This window comes from Amborella trichopoda, chromosome 13 (genome assembly GCF_054954075.1).
Source record: "Amborella trichopoda isolate Santa Cruz 75 chromosome 13, AtrichopodaSantaCruz75HAP2 v2.0, whole genome shotgun sequence".
In the NCBI taxonomy this organism is placed as follows: domain Eukaryota; kingdom Viridiplantae; phylum Streptophyta; class Magnoliopsida; order Amborellales; family Amborellaceae; genus Amborella; species Amborella trichopoda.
In genome coordinates this window covers 1,845,928-1,871,080 of record NC_142348.1, presented here as the reverse complement: position 1 = coordinate 1,871,080, position 25,153 = coordinate 1,845,928, and the positions used below count along the sequence as shown (strand labels likewise).

Sequence of the window (25,153 nt, the reverse complement as noted above, 5' to 3'; positions counted from 1 at the left end):
CCACAACAACTCGCAATCTTACGAATATTGGCCAGGGCCCACGCGTGGAAAAGAATACCAACTAAACGAATCCATAGACTCTCTTTTGGCACATAAAACAAGTGGGAGGAAAGTTTCCATAGATCCAACGATAAAAGTTTCACGCTAATACGTACAAATTGATTAGCCAAGGCCTTCACAACATCATCTTTGGATCGAAGCTAGAACAATCTTATTCTCCCCTAAAATCTTGACATTGGGAGCATAAGAGAGATTCCATCCCCTTCTAGTCCAATCACTCAACCCAAAGATGTCAGTAGAAGGAGGAGAAAATGAACCTACAATTAGGAAACGAGCATCCTCAAAACGACTATTACCCAAATCATATTTCACCATAACCACATCCACCTTCAAACACCCAACAATTTGGACACCTCCTTCACGAGCTCCACCATCTTCATCTTCCACTACCATCTCTCTGTGTTTTGAGAACTATCTATATCTACCCTTCCCACCCAAAATTAGACATGTAATAGTGTTTTATTATGATTCTGTAAATCTCTCTTTCTGTTGGGTCTTTTTCCCTCGTGTTCTCTCCTGCTATTACTGCTGCCTTCTGTTGCTGCTATCTACTGCCAACCTCTTTGAGATCAAGATGCTCTCTCTATAATTTTTTTCCCAAATTTTGAGTAGTTTTTTTTTTTTGTTTCGTTTTTTTTTTTGCCGTCTCCGTCGTTTCTCTCTCTAATCTTTGTTCTCACTCTAAACTGTCTAATACCGCATTTGAAAAACCACCTCAGAAAACTGCTTAAAGAAAAGAAAAAAAATGAAAAACCACCAGATTTTAAAACCATCTACTGTTGCTTATCAAAAAAAATAAAAAAGTCTGAAACACCCTAAAAACCGTGAGATCTGAATTGCTCTAGAATTTCACCCCACCACTTTGATCTGATATTATTTTTTACCATCTGAAACCCTTATGAAAAACCAGTCCCAAAAAACAAAACCCCTCTGAAAATTTGTTGTATGATCAAGTTCGTTGCCCGGTTACTTGATCGTGTATGTTATGGTCAGTGAGTTCCTGAATCCGTTTCGGATCTACACTGAGTTCTGTTGGCTCTTCCAAGTGTCATTATGTTCTCTCAGTTGTCTCGACTGCTTTGTCTGGAATTTTCTGTCTGATTGATCGAGCCTACTCTGATATGGCTCTCAGTTCCTGAAACCGTTCTCGAGGTTTGTTGAACTGACGATGCTTTCTGTACTTATTGATCAAGCAAGTTGCGCATGGCAACAACTACATCTATTGGTCATGCTATACATTTAAAGATCTAACTGCTCGTTTCCACAATTAGTATTCAAACTCCAGCTGCTCTTTCATATCATCTTGAGTTTGAAGGGGAGTGTAAAAAAAGGTATATATTGTATATCCAGTTAATATAAAATGTGTATATTATAATTTTTATATTTGGGACGGGTAAATACACTATCTTGTATTTATAGTAAGTCTAGTTATAGTATAGGACTCTGTAATTTATTTATATATTTTTTCATTTGTAATTTATAGACAAGTATGTATATTTATATGATCAATGGACACTGAGTGGCTTTGGATAAACTTGAGACTCAACAGAGTATTTTCCATCTAGTTTCATTTGTTACAATGGGAGAGAAAGAGCTTGAAAAATGGAAATGTGATAAGTGAAATATATTAAAATAAAGTATATTTTGAGACCTACTTTTACACAAGTAAAAAATGACCCAAAAACATAATTTTTAATATGTCGTGCCTTTTAAATAAAAAATTGAACGTCAGAATTCCAGTAGGAATAAATTCGTAAATTTTATAATTTCCATGTGATTTTGACTTTTTTAATTCATGTACGAAACTTAATCAGTTGGAGATAACAAAATCTTTGAACTGCTAAACAACATACTAATTATAAAATTTGTTAAATTGTAATTTTGGTTATCACAATATTTCAGATCAGAGACAATTATTAAAGAACAAACACTTTCTAATCATTAACTATTGATTAAAGTTCAAATTTAACATTTTATCAATGGCACTCACTTTCATAATTAATGCTTTTGATAACAAAGAACACAGGTGGCATGCACTGAGTCACAACTAATTTGAACACTTAAAAGTGCAAAATAAATAATTATAATGCTTTGAAAAAACGTCGATACAAATCGGAATCACCCGTTTCAAATCGATTTCCGGCAGCTAGTTCTTTGGGAGAACATGGCGGTTCTGTTAGCGAGATGGCCAATCCAACCTTAAATTTTTTTTTTTATTTTTCAATTTTTTTCTTGATATTATTTTATTATTCGATTCTCTCTATTGGATCATCGATCCAATTGACGTTTTGTCAAAACTGACCGGTTTCTTGGATGGTCGTTTCACCTTGTGGGTCAAGGTTTTTAAACAGTGGATAATTGAAAAGGTCGAATATAGGCCTTTTATAATTAAAAATTATAATATAGATTTAAATTAGTTTATTAATTATTGTTATTTATTGATTCTACATTTATAACTAGATTTGTAACTATAATTTCAATCACCTTTATTTATTGGATAGATTTCAAACAATTTGAGTTTTTAAAATTATAATTTATATCTTTTAAAATAAATATTAAAAAATAACATACAATCTATCTATTGTCTTTATTATGTATAAAGCACTTCATACTTCATGCAACATGTGTCATTTAAGAACGCTTGTAGGTTTGAATCATAGTTACCAAGTCTACCATGTCGTCGTTAAAAACATGACTTAAAAAAAAAAGGTCGTCTTATTCTAATACGTTTCAAACTTCATTATTTCGGAAACAATTGGGGGAAAAAAATGCATAATTCTGATAAAAATGCTAGAAATCTTTTTTATACGACTTCTGTTTTTTTTTAAAAAAAAGTCAAAATAAAAATCACCTTTTTTGCATCCAAATCGCCCCCTTTTCTTTTTTGTTTTTTTCAAAGTTCTATATCTTTATCTTTCTATTTTAAAGAAAAACATTTTAACAAAATTTCTCTAATTTATGGTCATGACCAATCTACAGGTCAATTGATTTTTACTGTTTTGAGTTTCAGTCAATCCAACATCGTTTACATGTGTTAGCAATAATTTGCATGTTATTTCAGTATTTATTTACATATTAGCAACCATTTACATGCTAGCGGTCATTTTTAGAGTCTTTGTTTACATGTTAGCAACCGTTTACATGCTAGCGATTTCGGCCATCCAATCTAAATGGATAAACATATATTATAATTTATTGCTCAATCTCGCTTTATCTCTAATTTTTAAAATATTTTTTAAAACCTAATAGGTTCATTATTTGATATTTTACTCATAAAATTAAATTAACAAAAAGAGTATTTTACATTAATACCCCCTTATTAAACATTATATTTATAAATTTGGTTTTACATTCATTCTCCTCTTTTTCAAATTTTTATTTTATTTTATTTGTCAATGAACTTTTATTCGGACTTTCAAGAAGATCTAAAGTTTACCCTTTACTAGAGCAACATTGGATCTCAAGATCTTGAAGGTTTTTTCGTACAAAGCTCAAATATTAAAGGAGCACAGTTGCTCTAAAGATGGACTACTATTCAACTTTTGACTTTTAAGATCTAAAGTTGCTCCTATAAAGATAGACGGTATGAAGTAATAAAAAAAAAATAAAAAAAAAGGGCATAAAACATAAAAATAAACCTTTTTCTTTTTTGTAGGGATATCCACGTAGATTTCTCAAAAGTTCCATTCAAATACACATGAAGATTATATTCCTGCGTTACCAACAAGTAGAGTAACATGCGACGTGTGATCACCTTCCTAAAAAAACTTTTACATCTAATTTTGCTATAGTGTAAAAAGTGGAAACATGTCCATCTCCCAAGTGCATAAATTTTTTACAAATTTGCTATTCAAATTAGCTTTATCTCATTAATTTTGGAAAATGATGAGATTTTTTTCTTTATATCAAAATATATAATGATATTCATGGGTTGGGTTAGGTACTCACCCAACCAGGGGTGCCAATGGACCCGAACCCGACCCGGGTATGGTATGGGCCCAGAAATTAGACCCAGCAAGTCAGATCTGGGTCCATGTGGACCCAACATGAATGGTGCTATTATTTAAATAATATTTAATATATAATATTTTAATAATACTTAATTAATATTTAAATAAATATAATTATATGTTTTAGTTATATTATTTAAATAAGGAAATCATTTATATAGAGTTGAGGCTCTAAACAATCAAATTAAAACCTACATCAAAAAATTCACTAGAAGAGGTTGTTTTTATGCCCAAATATCCTCAAATTGATCATCTCGACATCAAGATGCATGGACATGAAAAAAAAATGGATTTCAAGCTTTGGAAATAGTGCATCTTGTAATGCATTTTTGGACTGTCAATTTTCAAGATTTTCAAGTTTTCATAAATGTACTTGATCTACACTGTTTTTAAAGCTCTAAATTTTATTATTAAAGATAAAAAGATATTTTAAGGCTATCACAAAAATTTTCAATATTGAAACCATATTTCTCGATACTATTTGAAGGTGGGCTCTATTTTGATTGTTTAGAGCCTCAGCTTTATACAGACCATACCCTTTAATTAAAGGAAAAGTTTATATAGAGCTGAAGCTTTAAACAATCAAATTAGAGCCTACCTCAAAAATTTAACTTGAAGAGGTTTTGATGCCCAAATATCATCAAATTGATCATCTCGACATTAAGATAACATATATTTAAATATATATTTTTTATTTTTAGACCTTATCCAATTGGGTCCCATAACTTTTTTTGGGTCCATGTTCGGGTCGGACCCCAACCCGACCTGTTGCCACCCCCACCCAACCCAAGAAGGTCCAAGTTGGACTGGACATGGACCCAACCCGTCAAGTCCATAGGTGGGACCAATCGCACATTCCCAGTCAATCTGCCTGTCATGCAGGTGCGCCCAACCCCTTTGACACCTACCGGCCATGAACAGGTTCAGCAAGCAAACGTGGGTTCCTATGAAACAATTACATTAAAAAATATATATATACATGAAAGAACTTCCCCATATCAGGTGGTATGAATGTTATTTTAAACCATTTGGTCCATTTTTATGGTGAACTTTTTTGCAGTGGATCAATTGGCGCGAAAAAACATCCATACCCACTGACATGTGGCGGTTCTTTCGTGTGAAAAAAATTTCCCACATTTTTTTCATATAAACCAAATGTGACCTTCATGTATTTTTTTAACCACCATTCTCCAATAATGCAAGAAACTGGGAGAAATACTCAGAAAAAGAAAACCCCATTTCTTGATATCCTCAAAATTCTACAAATAGATTAGTTTTACATAATGTATTCTCAAAAAGCTCCTTAAATGAATGAAACATGAGATCTCTTTTCATATCTTTTTCTTCCCTATTCTCTTTTCTGTGCTCCATGCTTTCAGCAAAAAGAATTAATATCACAGTGAGGCAGGAGACGCATATGAAATATATGCAGGGATATCAACCGCCGCAACTCGAATGCAAGTCTCAACGAATCGGGAGTGCCTCAATTTCCCGTACAATCATGGATGCCGAGCTTCATTTTGTTGCGGATCTAACTCCATTTTCTTAAAATTGTCAAGAATTATGTTACAATTGTTCATGGTACGAGCATCAAGGAGACAATGGTTCCATAGCTTCATCATAAATAACCTCCAACACCTGCACCACCTCCGACACAAGCAAGTTCAACTCTTGTAGTTAGCTAATTAAGGGCTGGGTTGGCTCCCCTAGAGAAAAAATTCCTGAAAATGATTAAATCCTAGAAACTGGAAGATTCAAATCCAAGATTTGAAACTACCAGGCTTGGTGCAGTAACCTTCTCTCAAAAAAATAAAAAACCATATTTGGTGAGCAGATAAAGCCGTAGAAATATATTTTCAGGGTTCGATTTACCTGTTTAAATCCTTGAAACTGGAAGATTCAAATCCAAGATTTGAAACTACCAGGCTTGGCACAGTAACCTTCTCTCAAAAAAAAAAAAAACCATATTTGGTGAGCAGATAAAACCGTAGAAATATATTTTCAGGGTTCAATTCACCTGTTTGTAAAACTTGGATTTACCTGTTTGTAATTTATTGTCTTCCTCAGTCATGTTGTTTTATAATTAAAAAATCAAGATTTGCCTTTTTGTAATAGACTCACTCGTGTTCTTTTATATGAAATTAAACAAAAAAAAAATTGCTCCATAGATACCCATGTTAATCATCAGTAGTGCTTTTGTTTCAATTAATCATCCTCATTCTTCAAAAAAAATGTTTCATAGACTCGTCCATGTTACAAAGATCATCATCCATTTCCAAAATCAATGCAGATAAGATGATCTTTGAAGAATTAAAAGGAAAGTACAAATTAGACCCTTTTTAAGGCTCATACTTCTTTTTTTTTTTTCTTTATCAGATACATGATCATGGTGGTCTAGTTAATGAACCTGCAAAATTTTGGAAGTGGACATGGCTTTTAGGAGAGTGGATACAATGTAATGGGTGCATCCCAGGATACACCTAAACACTATCCATTAACTAATGGAAAAAGTTTATAATATGTAAGGTGTGAACCTTAAGGCACGTCAAAAACCTATTAAAAAAAGTTGTTTTGATGCTACAAAATTCTCCAATTGATCATCTCGATCTCAAGATGTTTGGACATGGAGGGAAAAGAAAGCAACAAGATTTCAAGTCCAAAAAATGATGCATACTATAAAATATTACTTGAACCATCTATTTTCAATATTTTCTAAGTGTTTATAAATCTGCTCAATCGAAACCATTTTTGGAGTTTTAAATTTCACAATTAGAGGTAAAAGTAAAATTTTAGGCCATCGTAGGAATTTCTGGCACCAAAATTACATCTTTCAACAAGGTTAAGAGGTGCGCTTACTTTGCTTGTTGAAGGTTGATGCCTTATATAAACCAAACCCTTAACCAATAAGATAGCATTACTAATGGTGATGTTTGTTTGACATACTACAACATCAGGGGTTTGTAGTCATTGCATAAAGCAAGAAAGTTAAGACATAACATTGTAGGGACCATGATAGTGAATATAATTCCCAAAGAAATAATCATTTTTGGTAGGTAATAATTAGTGCAAATAATGTTTAAATAGGGGAATGAACTTGAGAATGAGTCGAAGAGCAAAGTGACATACCAAATCAATGCTGGTGCACGTACAAGGTCGCAACCATGTAGCTTTGAAAATGCTTCACATGCCCATGGAATGTGACCGTCTGCTAACACCCTATCGAAAAGAAAACAATAAAAAAACCAAAAAGAAGACATGTTTGAGTTTAAGGATGGATTCTAGGGAAATAAAATAAAATAATAATTAGCATCTAAAATCAGAAGGGTTTCTAATCCCTCTGGCCTTTTTTTTCTCTCAAGTAAATTTCGCAGATAAATCATAAATCTCATCATCTTATTATGTAAAATTTTCATGCTCTTTGATTTATTTTCAATTAGAAGAGATCTGGCGAAAATGGACAAAATGACATCAAAGAATTAAAAACAAATTATGAATAATCACTGTGACAAAGTTTAAAGAGAAAAGCTACCTTTGCTTCCTCACAAATGAATTCCACAGATGCATGATCTGCTTCTCATCCTTGGTTACATCCACAAAGTCATCAAGCATCTGCAGCACAGATTGGTGATAAGAAATTTTAAAACTTAAAATTTTATATAATAAATTTTAAAAGAAAAAAGAAGAAGGAGATAAATTTTTCTTAAACTTTAATATGTAAGTTTCCATCACTTGCATATGTTACTTAAATTTTTCTTGAAGCTTTCAAAAAAGAATCTCCTCGGTATGATGATACTTCTTGTAAAATTTTCAAGAAAATGATACTTGTGACCATGTGAGGTTTTGCTTACCCTACGGTCTTCGAAATCAGCAATGTCATCGTCAACTTCATCCTCACTATCCCGATCAGAAAATACTTGCTCCAATGCCATTGGCTTCACAGTGCAAATAACCAAATTATGAATTTGAAATACAACACATTAATTCATCAACTAAAAAAAAAAAAAAAAGCCAAATTGATTCCATCAAATAAGCAAGCATTTAGAACAAAAGGAAAAAGTAAAAAAGCATCCACACCATTAATAACCCATTTTTCCAAGTCGTGTTCAGATCATCAATCCAATAGCATCCAGTAAATTAAGCCATCAGGAATAAGCAAACAAAATAACATTCCATCCTGCAGGCATTAGGAATAAATGCAGATCTAGAAAACCGTCATCATACAAAAATCCCATATTTTTTAACCATTATGGACCTTGAATCATGAAAAGTAAACAAAAAAAGTCACCTCCAATTTTTAAATCTAGAAAAAAAAAGACACAAGACGATTATGACCGATGAAAATTTTCTAAAGTTTTTTTTATTCATTCCATAAGCACCGATCAAAAGTACTATTCACGGGTACTGTTCATAAGGGCAAAATTGTCGTATAAATTTTAAGTTTAAGTTAGGATATATAGGTCAATACATTATTTCTTTGGACACTTTATGTACTTGAAACATTTGCTAAAATATATAAGGTGTGTGTAGGCCTTGAGAGGGTCAATTCCACATGATTTTTAGAAATTAAAAAAAAGAGAAAAGCTTCGGCTCTTGGAACCCTAGTTTGGGGTTTGGAGAAGAAACCCTAGGTTTTTTCGATTTGTGCTTGTGCTTGGCTTGCTTATTGCTGATTTTCTATGTTTCTTTAAGTTCTCCTACATAAAAAATCCAGCAGATCCTCCCCCCCCCCCTCCCACAGGACAGGGGCACACACTCACATGCACAATGATTACATCTAAGACAAAGACAAACAACTGTGACTAATGAATCCAGCAGATTCTCTCCCCCCCCTGGGGGCCGGGGCACACACGCACACACACAATGATTACATCTAAGACACAGATGAACAACTGTAATCTATTCACAAAGTTAAGGGTTGAAGGAATGCAAATTGGAAAGAAGCTTTGAATATCACCTGTGCTCTATGCGAATGAAAGAACTGGCGCTTTTGGAGGAGTGCACGGCTGGAAATAACCAAAATTTTCCATGTAAAAAATGACCAGGAAAGTAAAACACCAAACACGGCGAGATGCTAAATATTTTACAGGTCAAAACACAAGTAAGGGTATCCAAAGACTGCCATAAAACGAACTCAGAACAGTAACTTCTCCGAAAGAGAAAAACAGGAAGACCATTCTGCTTTTTTTTCAAAGAACTGAGAGTGAGTCAGAGATGTTAGAAGGAAATCTTACGATGCAAGAATGAGTATTATAAGCAGCTCAAAATGAAAGGTAGAAAATCTCAATATATTCATGTTGATCAACTCACTTTTTAGGGTCCATTCTTTCAGCTGAGAGCTTCCTCACTTTTGCACATTGAGGAGCAAGGTTGCTTCCATTCCCAGGAAGAGCACACTCACTGCCAAGAGAAGCCTGAGCTTTAGCAGCACAAACGCCCATTACATCGGAGCTTGACATAACTGGTTCTCCACACTCTCCAGTGAAGCCATTCTCCACTCCAGCGCTTTGGGAATTATGTCCGCAATGGTCCAAATTCTTCTCTTTACTAGGTTCTTTAAGAGGCCTCTTTCCTCCTTTCTTAGAGTCTGCATTCGAACCAAGCATTTGATTGTTACTCTTAAGAAACCTGTGGAAAAACGATTGGAACTTTTTTGTTCGATTGATAACAAATGGATCTACGATGCGTTCATTTTCTATTTACAAATGATAGTAGTGAGTTGGCTTGGAATCATTATAATAGCAATGGGATCCTTTGTTTGGAAAGTCAAAACATTATGGATTTCTTGGAACCATTCTACTGAACTTTGACTTCCTATTTGGAAGGAAAATTGTCAAGATTCTGCGAATCAATCTACGAATTTATGGATCACAGACAAATCTTTCAAGAGGAAATTCATATGTTAGTCTAAAAGTGTTGATACAAAAAACTAGAAAAATAATGTTGATGTCTTTTCAAGAAATAATAGTTGGATTTTGGGAACGTTTAATGATGTTGACCTCTTTGCTTTGGAAGGTGATAAGATTCTTTGGAACAGTTCCACTAATTTACATACTCTTGCTGGATCTTTCTAGAGAGGACTGATTTGCTGGAGTTTCAATGGCCATTTGGCAAGAACTTGTGGATGCATCCTTTTCCAAGCAATCTGGACGGGCTATTTCAGGGGAGTCTGACTTCACCGCTTCAACGTGTTTCACATTGTCATCAATGTACTTGTATTTTCTATGGCGCCTTTGCTTAGAGCTATAAAAAAGTAAAGAAAGAGATACAAATTACTAACAAATAAAGTGTGTAAAGAGCCCATAGTAATAAAATCTAATTAGTATTACTAGTAATTAGGAGTGAATGACTGAAAATGCCAGCCACTACCAGAAGTAGAATGTTTGGAGCTTCGGGTCAACACCATCTGTAACTGCCTACAAAAGAATTAATGAAGCATCAGGAAATGCCTAAGGGCTCTTCTAAATATTACTTGGGAATATAATCCGAATATCACTAGGAAATATAAGATATAACAGTTAATAATACTCCGACACAACCATCAATAACCGTAATTCCAGTTATGAGCCATCAAGTATTACAATTCAAACCATAAACAAATAAGTGCCAAAAACTACTTATTCCACATTCAAGTACTTCAAGTTGCATTTAACTAATAATGGCTTCTAAAAGAAAGATAAGGAGCCATAACCGGTTCATTATAGAAGGATCTAAAAAAATTTAACCACATAAATAAGTTTCAAATGTGATTAGCTCACACCTCAGATCTACAACTGTCACTTCTGACAGAAACATTTACTGCCTGATACTCCTCAGTGACCTGAAGAAAGAAAAAAAAATAAAACATTACCTCAACATGTGTCACACAAAAGACCAACCTCACCTAAAGATAGTTATGGATTGATTTTGAGTTTACTGACCCAAAATTCAAAATTGAATAAGTCATGGGATGAGCTCAAATGATAGCGCAAACCCTGCAAATAAAACAGGCAGCTATTTTAAAACAAAAGAATTGAATCCACGCTATAGGAAAAGCTTTCACGCTGAGGTAAAGTATACCATGATCCAATTGAATATAGAAAAATCATAGTAAGTTTGGCCATCACCATCCATTGAAATGATGGACAGCAATGGATAGTGAATGGAATTCACCAGAACAAACATGATACCATCACAGTCAATCATCTCAATGGATGGTAGATAACTCAATGGACTAGGGGTTTTCCATAGTCCATTAGATTTTCATATACATTCTCTTCTAGAAACTCAGTAATAAGACATAGGGCAATGGTGAAACAAGAGGGGCTTTAAAACCCAACCTTAAAGCTCGCACATCGCACCAAGCAAAATGGGCATGAGAAGTCTTCTGTAACTGGCCAGTGCAGAAGAGAAAAAAGAAAAAAGAAAAAAAAAAGAAGAAGGTAAACTGGAAGATTCAGAAGTAGGACACGTTCTGATTTCTAACAGAATGAAAACGAAAAGAAGTCTCAGGTACATAATATTCTAAAAGAACCATAACAAAAAGTAAAAAACAAAGAGCAGATATTTGACCAATAATGAAAATTTTCATGAGTATCAAGCAAAACTATCTTACAAGGACATGGGAACGAAAGAAAAATGAACAAACATCGCTATAACCCGAAAAAATATGGAAAACAACTTCAAATTTTTTTAAAAAAGCAATATACAATGAAATAATCTGACCTTCAGTCTTCTGCAGTGTATTGTTATAATACCGATAATTGAATATGACATTTCCAGCCCGTAACCTGGAAAGTGAAAGACACAATATTCAGATAAAAGAACTCCTACTTATATCTTGGAAGTACTGTATAAGGTGGCGGAGCATTAATCTAAAGGATGCAGTCTCTATTAGGCCAAGGCTTTATGAAAAACAAAGTAAAGCCTCACCCCGAATCCTTGTCCAAAAAAGCACTTTGGGTACCGGAAATCTTCATGATGGCTCTAAAATCAATTTCCAACACCAAATATGAAATTCGAAGTTAAAAAATATACAGATCTTGCAGATCTGTGAATACTTATTTTTTGGGCGAAATGGATAGTCTAGATATTGTATTACATATATACTATTTTTAAGGCTCGAAATCCAAAAAAAAATTCACAACCATAATGGTCAAGACAGATGATTGATTTGAAGGTTTTCTGACATCAGAATTGCAAGTTTTTGCAAGTTTTGAGATGAGGCTTCACTTATTTTGATGGGGGGGCTGCAACCTTCTGAAAACATTTTCCTAATCTAAAAACCCATTGCTGGGATATGAATGGACGAAAATGACAAGCTATTTCTCCCTGTAAGATATGAGATTCAATCTCTATCTAGGGTGGGATATAACGCTCAAACCCAGAATAGATGAGATTATGGTGATAGCCAAAACCACGCAACCCCATAATTAGGAAGACCTCTAATCCACAGAAAGCAATAAAACTCCTACAGGGAGATCTCTACCCTATAAAAATTAAGTGGATTTCTAATTAGGGAAGTCCACAATTGATTTCAACCCAGTAAAATGCTGTCCAAAGGGAATATTATATATCTCCTATGAAAATAAGTTTACACTTGGGACCCTCAGGTCTATTTCATTCATCAAGCTTACCACCATGCAACCCCATAATTAGGAAGACCTCTAATCCACAGAAAGCAATTAAACTCCTAAAGGGAGATCTCTACCCTATAAAAATTAAGTGGATTTCTAATTAGGGAAGTCCACAATTGATTTCAACCCAGTAAAATGTTGTCCAAAGGGAATATTATATATATCCTATGAAAATAAGTATACACTTAGGAACCTCAGGTCTATTTCATTCATCAAATTCAAGGAGAGTATCTTTTCTTTGGCAAGTGAGTGGCAGTTTCCATATTTCAACAGCCTCACTTCTTAGGATCCTAAAGTGAGAACAAGAGTGCCAGCTTCCAACTAGAAGACGCATATAACGACACATAAATTACAATAAACATACCATAAACATATCACTTTTTTTCTGATCACGCTAGATACATTAACATAGATATACAGTTATTTATATTCATATAGAATTTCATGTAATATATGTAATAGTAAATACATCCCATATAACTATATATGTGAACTGACAAATAGCATTCAGAATTTTATTGGTCTGAACCTTAGGCACAACCACTGCATCCTTCTTGCCATTCCCACACCAAGTTTCAACCAGTTACAACTAAATCTAATCCCCCCAATGAAAGATGCTCGAAGTGTGCTATCCAAACAGACCCCTGGGAGTTTGACAGGCTCAGCCAAATTTGAAATTGGATGAGCAATGGAGGATAGGGTTCTTACATTTATATCTCCCGCAAGATGAAGAGCTTACATGAGTCCAGTAGATCTTCATACTCAACACATAATTATGCAAAAAACATTACTGCCTAAGTTCTTCATATTTACTAGGTTCTACTTTTTATTCATCGTTCCCTTAATAAATCAGGATCTTCAAAGACAGAGCCCTCAGAAATATTAAAATGTGCTTTGCAACTTATGAAAATTCACAATAAGATTGGAGAAGTAACAAATAGGGAAAATAGAGTAGAAGTTAATAGCTGGAGAACTGCTCCATGCAACATAACAACATGAATAATTGGAGATGTTCAGAACATCAGGACAAGCTAAAACAACAAGGATGACCAATTGCCTTCTCATGTTAGTTACCTTAAGGGCGGGTTTGTTTCTTTGAAAGATATCTTTTGGAAAGTTGAATGTTTTTAAATCTTCTGGATAGTTGAATGTTTTGTTATGGACGGTTTAAATAAGTTCTGGATACTGTGGTTGATAACATATACATATTAACCATAAAAATATAAATATATACCATAATATAATACATCATATAATATAATATATAATATATTTTATATATTTTATTAATATATATTTGTAAGATATTTGTATATTATGTATATAACATTTATATTATTATTTAATATATTATATATAATACTTATTTAATATAATAAATAATTTATTTATTATTATATATATAATATTAGTATTATTAATATGATATAAATATAATATATATATAATATAAATATTACATACAATATATATTTAATATAATAAACATATATTATATTCATATAAATTATTTCATATTAATAATCTATATTATACATAGTGAATAGTGATCCACAGAAGATTAGGATAAAGGTGGAGATATTTGCAATAATAGCCTAGAAGCATATACAATAAAATAATAAGAGAAAAGAGACAATTTATAGCAGAACCCACAAGACCACATTATTGGAAATGTCAAGATAGCAACTGACAAATAACACAGCTGAGAAAAAGCAAAAGAAACTGTGGATAGCGGTTGATGAATATAAAGACAAGAGACAAGTTTACTTACCGAATGATATGAGATAAGGATGAAATAGGAATATCATCATATGTGTATGAATCATAAGGAGATCTCTCCTTTGCTCCAACCTCTTGTACTGAAACATTCACTTGCACTCGCATTTGCTTTTGCAAAAGAAAATATACATTACATTTCACCACATCAAAAAATGAATCTCAAAAATCCAAGCAATATGGGTCCCATGCACAAATTCATGAACTTACCACAGTGCTTAAATTATGAATCTGAAACCTTATACAATTTTCCCCATCAAAACCACCACGCTGCAGGCAAGTAGATAACAAATGACCAATCAAGATCATATCCTTAATTACTTCACATAATAAGGAAACAAATTTCTAAACATTCATCAGTGACATCATGCTGATATCATCCTCAATTAACTTCTACCTTATTTTTATTTTAATTTTTTATTGTTCTATTTACAGACAGGGGAAGGACATTTTTGGGATTTTTAATGATGTTAAGGGTGGAGAAGTTTTTTGAAATTCATTTGATGAGTTGGGGTAGTTTGTTACTACCCCTACTCATCAGGGTTTAGGATATTGGTCATTTAAAACTTCATGTAGAAGTTACAGTAAGTTTTGTTGACTTATCATTGTAGAGAGACTTTTCTCCCTTAGAGCATCTCTAGTTTCAATTTTACTGAATCTACTGAATTTTCCAGACTATGCTCTGTTGATTCTGGTTCATCTATACTTTATGTTGCATCAATATGTTTAGATATATATAATCTTTATGGCACAAGAAAATGTTTGGAAGAAATTATCTTAAACATACCACAAATTCTTCTAAAACATTTGGGAGGAATTTCTATCAAATGTCAAACTAATTAGGTATCAACCTAATGCAGCCCAAAGTATTGCTCTTGAATATCTAGATAAGAGAGACAAGCTTAAAGTTCACAAGAGGAACCACAGATGGGCAAACTAGTCAATAAATTTGTCCTTTTATGTCTTCTATTTATTTCTTGAGTCATTTTAATAAGTAGTAATTTTTAGAGTCTTTAATGTCTTTTTATTCACTTAAATTTTTTTTTATAATAAATAGCCATGATTAGATTTGATGGATGGCCAAGATTAACTCTTGTTTAGGGTTTTCTTATGTAAGGGTTGTATCAAGGATCATGTTATGGATTTCTATTCAAAACCCTAGAGCAGCAAGTGCTCCTTCTTTTACCTCTGATTTTTCAATCTTTCTATATTTTTGGATCTTCCCTATCTTTTTCTTTGCTAAAACCCTAGCTCAAGCAACTAGGTTTGCACCACAACCATGGACTTCACTTGGGTAACCATTAAAGAGATGACTTTATTTCAAGGATTCCTGTACCACGACCATATGTCATGGAAACAGTATGATGATATAGGCATCAACATCCCATCAATGAGTTGGACAGTGATAATGTGATCGTTAGTGGAACCAATATCCAGCATCACCATCCAACCCATAGATGTGATAGTCATGGCTCCCGATGGCCATATTGCTCCTAGAGTCTTGCAACTCATACTCGTAGTATATTTTCATTTTTCCACGTCTCCAACTTATTGTTGGTCATCATCCATGTATTTTTACCAAAATCCCCATCAATAATAAACTAAGAGACTTGTCAACCTCAAACATTATCTCAAAAGAGAATACGAGATAAATAATGCAATTCACTTACCAGTGCACCATTTAGACTAAACTATGGAAGAGATGACCAAATATGCTTGACATTGATGGCAATACAAGGGAGAGTGCACGATAAAGGGACATGATTGAGTGATTGACATCAAATCTCTAGTTTGAGTGTGGAGGATTTTCTTTTTTTAGAACAAAAAGATTTTAAAAATTTGTTGTATTTTACCACACTAGGCACAATAGCATTTCAGTCATTTAACCTTGAATTTTAATAATAAATGGGTTCAAAGTTATGAATGAAAAAGAAATTTATTGCATTTTACCACACTAGGCACAATAGAATTTTAGTCATTTAACCTTAATTTTTAATGATAATTGGGCTCAAAGTTATGAATGCAAAAGATGATGCTTAAACAAGTCCCTCAAAACTTGGAGGGCACGTGAGTCAATTAGATCAAGATCAAATATTAATCGAGAACAGAAAAAGAAAAAGGAAAACTGAGACAAACAGCATAAACTAATGAAACAAACCACAACTTATTCATAAAACAAAATTATCCCAAGGGTGAGATCAATTTACTATCAATAAAAGTTTTCTTAAATGTACCTCCAAGAAACTAGAGTGCATCTCAATTGATGATTGCATCTCAGATCTATGCCCCAACCTCAAGCTTGGGGACTTCTCCCATGAAGAACTAAGAGAATCCATAGGTAGTTTTCCCCAAAGACAGTGTCCACCGAGAATAGCTGGTAAAGGAAACAAAGAACAATGATATGTCAAAACTTGGGCTCATTATGAATAATTTGAAATTTTCACAAACCATTGAAATTTTCACAAACCATTTTATAAGATACAATGATTAGGTAGGGAATGGAAAATTGTCCCATATATGACATGAAGCACAGAGGCAAATTATTCTTTTGCACTGACAATAAAATCAGGGTTGAAGTTTGTCAAAAAGCCCCAAAAAGGGCAAAAACACATATTAAATAAACAACAGAACCATCCCCAGAAATTTTGGAGCCTGCCTCGTTGAGGTCCCATTGAAGTCTTGGGAGAATATAATATTTTTATTTGGCTAAGGTGAGAATATCATTATTATGCGAATTTTTTTGTAACTGCACAATATATATAATATGAGCTTATGTAATATTGCAGATAATATATTTTACTTATACAGCATCGAACATGTAAATATACGTGTTATATTGTCCAATGTACATGTTAGGTGCAACATTTTGCCCTTAAGGGTTCTAACCTGGTTGCCAAAACAATTTTAAGGGGAAATAACTTGTAATGCCAAATGACGAACACTAAGGGCCTCTTCAAGCTGACTTGGCGGTAGTACCAACGAACCCTATGATGAAGTTTCTGACTTACCCTTTTATTTTTAAGGGCCTCTTCAAGCTCTTCAACATAAGTAGGTTGCCTCTTCTCTACGACCAAAGGCCAAAGTCGAAGTCATCAGCTTGTTTGGCTAAAGCAACATGAACCAAGCAAGTTTGGTGCATATAATTATGAATTAAGAGTAATTAGGAGTTCCTTACAAACTTTCAATACCTTTATGCTTTATTCCCCCACCCCCCCTTATTTAATTTCATAATAACCCATCCCTTATTTTTCCTCTCATGCTAGCATTAATTTACGAATGTATCATCCCATCCCTTCTCACATCTCTCCCCTTCCTTCTTTATTTTTCCCTCACTAACTGCTCCAAAGAATTATTTTTACCTCAATAATGTTGTGTGCAAAAGCTCTAAAAACCAACGGCTTACTTTTTGCAAAAAGAGAAAGAAAAAAACGCAACTGGCGACGAGCTAAAAAAAAAAAGAGAAAGAAATAAGGTAAAAAGAATACCACGATTTTACGTGGTTCACCCCAAAGGGTTACATCCACAAGCATGACAAACTAAAATACACTATACCAATGAGAGTACATCACAGATTTTGGGATACAAAAGGAACCTTACTAATTGTAGCAATACTCAGTCGAACAACCCTTGAAACCACTCTCTCGATAGACATCACCTGTCGTTCTTCCTTCTATTTGCTTCTGGTAACTATTACCAAATACATCAAATAGAGATACGAGAGCAATGAGAAACCAACTCTCACTAAAAAAGGGATACCACTCAAAATCTCAATGGAAACAACTTCTCTACAACAAACAAGCCTCTCTCATCAAGCAAAGCAAATACATACTATTTCTCTTACTCAGTGTTTTAAAATGAGGCCGTATTGCCGCATATGCGGCCGCATTAGGCGTTATGCTGGGTAGCGCATCGCAAAATGCCCGCATATGCGCTCTGGAGAGATGCGCCGTATCTCTCAACATGCGGCCGCATCCCGCATAGGGCGCATAATGCTGTCCACCAATTTTACAAAAATGAACCCCTCGGTCAAGGGTATTTAGGACTTTTTGACCCCCGAAAAAGGGGGAAAAGGTTTGGGGGGGTGTATTAACCCTCCAAACATCATTTTTCAGCCACATCTGTGGCTTTTTTTGGATCGAATGAATCAAAAAAAAAAAAATTTGGCAAAAAATTTATTTGTGAAGTTCTTCGATTTGTGTATTGGTTGATGCTTGGTTGTTGATTTGTATCTTTTGGGTGTTGATTTGAGGAAGTTTAGGCGAACTTGTGACAACAAATCAAGGGTGTCGTATTGAGTCTTCTTGAGCTTGACTTTTGAACTCTTTAATCTTCATATACTTTTAGTTTGTACTATTTTGTAACTTTAAAGTTCGTGATTGCAAATTTGTACTTATAGTTGTTGATTGTTGAATGTTTTATGAAGCTAGTTTCAAGTTTCTTGTTTCTATAAGGGGATTGTGGATACAAAATCACCAACAGCTAATATTTTTGGAGTTAATGAATAAACTAAATACCCACTATCACATATATCACCTCCATATTTTTTTTTATATATTAACCTATTTTTTAAAAAAAATAGAATTTTTTATATTTATTGATCGCATTGTAGCGATGCACCCACATTTAGCCACATCGGGCCCCCCAACGCATACGGGGGCATCCCGCATTTTAAAACACTGCTCTTACTAGAAGCTCACTTATTTCTCTAGAGGCTCCTACTTTGTGCAAGGGCCTCTCTCTAAAAGAAAGTCCACCTTTCCTATAAGGTCACCCAAATAGGGTGCATTACTATTTTCGTTCCATTGTGTGTGTATATATATATATATATGGGTGCGGTTCGTATAGAGCCGAGGCTCTAAACAAACAAATTAGAGACCACCTTCAAATAGTATCGAGAAATATGATTTCAATACTAGAAAGTTTTGAGATAGCCTTAAATTAAATTTTCATCTTTAGTTATAAAATTTAAAGTTTCAAAAATAGTGTAGATTTTAGCAAATCTATGAAAACTTGAAAATCTTAAAAATTGACGGTTCAAAAATGCGTCACAAGATGCACTATTTCCAAAATTTGAAATCCATTTTTTTCTCATGTCCGTGCATCTTGATGTCGAGATGATCAATTTGATGATATTTGGACATCAAAACAACCTCTTCTAGTGAACTTTTGAGGTAGGCTCTAATTTGATTGTTTAGAGCCTAGGTTCTACATAAACTTTTCCATATATATATATATATATATATATATATATATATATCAAGAATAGACCTTATAGTAGTCGGGCAGCTATAATGAATAGTAATTAGGTGGAATGGGAGCCATTATATCTTCATCATGTGGTTCAGAATGCATACCACTATATAACTTATAAAAAAATGCATATCACTATATGAATTTTAATATTTTTTTTAGAAATCAGATCATAATGAAATTTCCGACTTGTGTAATAAAAAATATGGCGCATAATTAAAAATATATAAAAAATATTTCTCAAAATATAAAATGATCGAAATACCCCTAAAAAATGACGGGGGTAATTTGATCATTTTAAATTATTGAAAATAATTTTTTTTATATGTTTATATGGTGCGCAATAGTGTTAGGTATATACACCCAAAAATTCATCTTCATCAGATTTATAGAAAAAAAATTAAAATTAAAATAGTGATATGTATTTTGAACCACTCGATAAAGATCTGACGGTTGGGATTCCACCTATATTACTATTCATTATAGCAGCCCAGCTATTGTTAGCTTTTGCCATATATATATATATATATGACTAAGAGTCCTGATCTAGTTAGATTTCAATGGGTGTATCCCTACTGACTTAAGAAACTTATCAATATCAATATCAATATTAATCCAAATACTATAAGCTTTCCTTACGGAGGTGATTTGGGATATCACCATATCCAACAATCTCAATCTTGGTATCAAAATCACTTGTTCATCATGCCAACATTCATCTAACAGCTTTATGGAATCTTCAGTTTTTGCTAAATAAATTTGTTGGTCATTCTTTCTAAGAAAGATTGTGCTTGCCATCAAATTTCTCTACCTTGGACTTTGCGTTCAAAACCTTATTGCCATGCCAACAACCCCAAACCAAGTTCTAATACCACTTTTTGTGTGCAAAAGCTCTAAAACTTGACGGGTTGATTTTTGACAAATAAAGATTAAGTAAAAACACAACCAACAACAAGCATGGAAACTAAAGAAGGAAAGAAATAATGTAAAAAAAACACCAGGATTTACGTGGTTCACCCCAAAAGGCTGCATCCATTTATATGGCAAATTGAAATACACTATACCAAGAAGAGTACATCACAGATTTTAGGATACAAAAGGTATCTTACTAACCGTAGACAATACCCAATAGAACAACCCTTGAAAACCACTCTCCCAACAGACATCACCAATCATCCTTTCTTCTTTTGCTTCTGGAAACTATTATTAAACACACCAAATCGAGATGCGAGAGCAACAAGAAACGAACTTTCTCTCTAGGAACGGGATACTATCCAAAATCTCCATTGGAATAGCTTCTCTACAAGAAATAAGCCTATCTCCAAGTAAGGCATGTATGTACTGTTTCTCTTACTAAAGTTCACTTCTCTCTCTAGAAGTTCCTTTAGAGGCTCCTCTTTCTTTGTGCAGGAGACTGTTGCCTCTCTCTAAAAGAAAGTCCAACTTTCCAAAAGGTGATCCAAATAGGGTACACTTATTCCTTTCCTTTCATTCCATATATAAGGTTCTAAATCCCATACTAGATAGAAATCCCGTAGATATCACATATATTCCAAACTTAAGATATAACTAAGAATCCTAATCCAGTTGGATTTCAATGTGTATCACAACTAACTTGGGAAACTTATCAATTTCAATATCAATCCCAAAAATATAGGATTTCCTTATGGAGGAAATTTGGGATATCACCATATCCAACAAATAATTCCCATTCACCATCTCTTACTTTTTTGAGGGACAAGAAAGAGAGAGGATTGGGAAAAAAATTGCATATTTTATTTGGGATAGTTATTGAGGTGAAGATAACAAAAGAAGGGGAGGGAAGTGAAAAGAGGGTGTAATTGCTATATATACTTCTTACAATCAATGCCGCAAGATGGGAAAAATGAGAGGGGTTAATATGAAATTGAATTTTTTTAGGGGCCTGTACAAAATTTTCCAAAAAAGAAGAAGAAGCATGTAATGCAATTTTTTCTTTTATACTAATCATAAACCATATTCTAAGCATATTGAGCAGTTCATAATTTTAGAGCAGGAGGACATACACCTAGTATCTCAGAATGCAACAAAAACAAGAAATTTTGTTATGCCATGCAATAGATTTTTTTTTTTTTATAGCTCATGACATGAAATAGATCAAAGACTAAGAGCCCATTTCTTTATCCAATGCACCATCTAAGATAGTTTACATGAAACAGAAGCCATATCTCGATCAACTCCCATATGAACACCATCAGCAGAATGATTAATATCTCCTGCTGAAAAATCCAACAAGTTGATGCATATTAATTTATTTATCAAATGCATATACCAATAACCATCAAGAACATATTGCAACAAATGCATACCACAAGTAACAAATATGATACTAAGATTGCCAGCTTTGGCATCAGCTGCAAGCTTTCCAATCTCCGGTAGAAGGAAATTAGCAGAAGCCACATCTCTCCTTCCAGATTCACTAAATGCAGTCAGTATACATGCCCGATTGAACCGATAAACTGCCGAATACTGCAATACAAAAATGTCAAACATTGATCAAGAAGTATCTAAACTTCTATTTTATAGAGAAGTTTATAAAGTTGTAGCTAGTGATTGCTACTCAAAAAAGGAAAAAAAAATGTGGCTAGTGATTATATATTACAAAGTCATACCCCTGTATCAACAATATTGGATATAGGCGTAGCCAACAACACATAAAGAGGAAATACATTCGGTGATTGTCCTCCATCTGTCAAAAGCCCCGTAAGGGTGCAGGTAATTTTTATTCTGAAAAATCAAGCAATAGAACAAAGTTTAGTAATTTACACCACACCAAAAGTTACAAGGCTGAAGTTTCATGAATCATAAACATGCATATGTATGCGCATATATATGCATGCATGCATGCATGCATTATGGACATGTATTGGTGGAGGGTGGATATACAAAAACAAATACACACATCCTTTTTCCTTGACCCAAGAACAAGGTTTTTCTTTCATTTATCATAACTTAATCGCCATGCTTTGGAAACATCTATTTTAAAGTCTTCTATAAAATAGATAAAGAAATAGTGACCAAAAACGAATTTAGCCCACAAGAAATTATTCCAACAAAAGAAAGAATGCAAGTGGATCATTTCGTACTATGGAAAACACTTTCCAAACATAAGCAGCCCAAATATAAAATTGCAAACAATTAGAGTGACAGCTTGGGTTAGGGAAAAACACTCGTACCGTTTTTGCCGTTTTGCTTGTATTTTGTAATGCAAGCATCGTTGGAGAAATGATGGCTGCATTAAGAGAAAAAATTCAGGTCAAGGAGTAAGTTTGATATGCCTTAAAATGCCATAAAAGGGATGAGAAATCATTAAACAACGAAAACTTTCAAAGAAAAAAAAGGGAGAAGAAAAAAAGAAAAAAGCCATTAACAAAGAAAACCCACATGACGCAATGCCCGACGTTGAAGAATATTATATAGTTCCACAGGTTTACAGTAAATGGAGAGACTTTCTTCAGCTGCTGCAGCCTCCTCTACAGATAAATGAACCCGAGAATCTTGGCGACACATTTGTTCCAAACTTCTAGAGTGCCTGCAGCTACATCCAGCACTCCTGACGTGTCACAATGATTACGAATGTGAAAAATTAAACATAACAGCCTCAAAAGAAAATAATGAACATAATATTCATAACCATTTATAAGTCTATAACGACATTGAATATCGCCTTAACAATTGCATCTGAAGTCATGACTCCCAATATGTGATGATAAACATTTGGAAAGTAATATCAACATGTGAAGAATGCCAATCACACACTGAGTGTGTGGAACAACGATTACCCTTGGTAGGGCACTAACTACAATGTGAACTCACAACAAAAAATTTCATGCCTTAACACAAAAGGCATCATAGAAGAAAAGGAAATAATAGAAATCCCAGATGTACATTACTTTAGAATATTAATTTCTATTAGAATAATCAATTACCAGAGCATTTTTTCACCCACAGCTGGAAGCCTCACATTCGCATTTACAACATTACAAGCCAATGAGTAAAATTATTAAATAAATATAAAACAACCAGATAAGCAAAAGGCTAAATCCCGAACAAAGTAAATATAAGAGGTGCAAGTAAAATAAATGAAGAGTTTAGAAGAACACAACATACGAGGCTTCACGAACCAGCAAAGGCAACCCCGGCATTCTTGTTGTGATAGGTCTGATAACACGTTAAGCTCATATCTCCTCCAAGCCTTCAAAGATTAAGTGTAATTCACCAAAATCAGAGAAAGAGGGAGAGAGAGAGAGACTTGAAAATGAACAAAAATAAGTTACTGTGGCCATTCATCCGTATCCAAAGAAATTCCATAATTTTACGTACCTTGCATAGGAAAAAAAAACTATTAATTACTCAATTACAAAATGTAAAAAGCAGATAGGATTCGTAATGCACCTTAATAGCAAACCGAACAAACAAATCACAGGAAAAAAAGTTACGACATAAAACTCACCCAATTCAACAGAAACATATATGTATCTAGAAAGCAAAAATTAGAAAGATCCCAAACATTAGGAGGACGCAATAAAGATTAATTAATTAACAACAAAAACAACTGAATGTTCAAAAATTTCTCAACCAGATCGCCTCAAAAGGTCCTAGCGCTCAAATACATTAGGTTTCACCATAAACATTACGTCTAAGCATTAAAATCACTGCTTAAATAGACCCAATTAATAAATCAACAAGAGGAATCAAGGGGTTGAGAAAAACTACGCAAATTCACAGGAAAATCAAAAACCAGATCAGACCCACTGCGTAACAAACCAAATAATCCGAATTACAGCAAGTCAATGGGTTCTAAGGTCACAGTTATTGATTTTAGAAATTTAAAGTAATTATTATTTTTGCTGTTGAGTTGAAAAAAATTAAATATTGGGTTTTTTTAAGCATAAAAATTAAGAGTTTAATGGAGAAGATTTCGTACCTTAAGCCTTGTGGGCTTTGAGCAACCGGAATGAACAGAGCGAGATTCACGAAAGAGGGAAAAGCGCAGCTTGGATTTAGCTCTTTTATATGCAGATGTAAGTTCAAAATGAGAAGGTAGGACATTTTTGCCATTTTAAAAATGATGTAATGTTATTTACAAAAAATTGAAACCTTTCGTTGCTGTCGCCGGACCAAATTGTCCATTTGATCCCTTGGGTAAAACCCGGATTAGGAGTATTTTTTAGGGCCCAAATTTTGGAGATATGTTCTTTGAACCTAGACAAAAACCTCCAAAAAAAAGAAAAAAAAAAAAAAGGTAAAGAAAAAGAAGGATTCGAAATTCACTTTTGTTTAAATAACCATTGGTGATTCTTATGTGGACGTTGAAGTTTTAAATAACCACGACGTTTCTATAAGGCCTAGATTTTATGAAAATAAAATAAAGACTCACTTCAAATCTTAGTCCGGAAAGTACTT

At 33.6% G+C, this 25,153-nt stretch overlaps 1 protein-coding gene across 38 annotated transcripts; it reads right to left on the bottom strand.

The window, feature by feature from the left end:
• Nucleotides 1–5,292: 5,292 nt before the first annotated feature.
• Nucleotides 5,293–24,724, bottom strand: LOC18428291 (polycomb group protein EMBRYONIC FLOWER 2). Of its 38 annotated transcripts, none has more exons than XR_016047886.1 (22): nt 24,675–24,724; nt 23,858–23,942; nt 23,132–23,300; nt 22,924–22,979; nt 22,360–22,474; nt 22,057–22,216; nt 21,898–21,966; nt 16,693–16,832; nt 14,669–14,728; nt 14,454–14,569; nt 11,772–11,836; nt 11,387–11,439; nt 10,988–11,041; nt 10,828–10,887; nt 10,437–10,483; nt 10,067–10,310; nt 9,378–9,654; nt 9,025–9,073; nt 7,919–8,002; nt 7,600–7,679; nt 7,197–7,286; nt 5,293–5,708 (listed from the first exon to the last, which is right to left on the bottom strand). XR_016047886.1 is itself a non-coding variant. In XM_088856143.1 (22 exons), the coding sequence occupies exons 2-22, from the start codon at nt 23,890–23,892 to the stop codon at nt 5,570–5,572; spliced, it is 2,106 nt and encodes a 701-aa protein (XP_088712269.1). In that variant the 5' UTR covers nt 23,893–24,070; nt 24,675–24,724; the 3' UTR covers nt 5,293–5,569. The 38 variants fall into 38 exon arrangements, 17 of the variants coding, with proteins under 17 accessions (XP_088712269.1, XP_088712270.1, XP_088712271.1 ...); XR_016047890.1 differs by having other exon boundaries at nt 10,437–10,479; XR_016047889.1 differs by having other exon boundaries at nt 10,123–10,310; nt 10,437–10,479.
• Between the last annotated feature and the right edge of the window lie 429 nt (nt 24,725–25,153).

What these genes read in the sequence shown, in the direction of transcription:
- LOC18428291 (XM_088856143.1), bottom strand. Translation starts at nt 23,892, where the DNA reads ATGCCGGGGTTGCCTTTGCTGGTTCGTGAAGCCTC. An exon ending in CAAGCAAAACGGCAAAAACG is followed by an intron (nt 22,475 to 22,923) that starts GTACGAGTGTTT and finishes TTGATTTTTCAG; the next exon opens with AATAAAAATTACCTGCACCC. An exon ending in GTGACAGTTGTAGATCTGAG is followed by an intron (nt 10,484 to 10,827) that starts GTGTGAGCTAAT and finishes ATTCTTTTGTAG; the next exon opens with GCAGTTACAGATGGTGTTGA.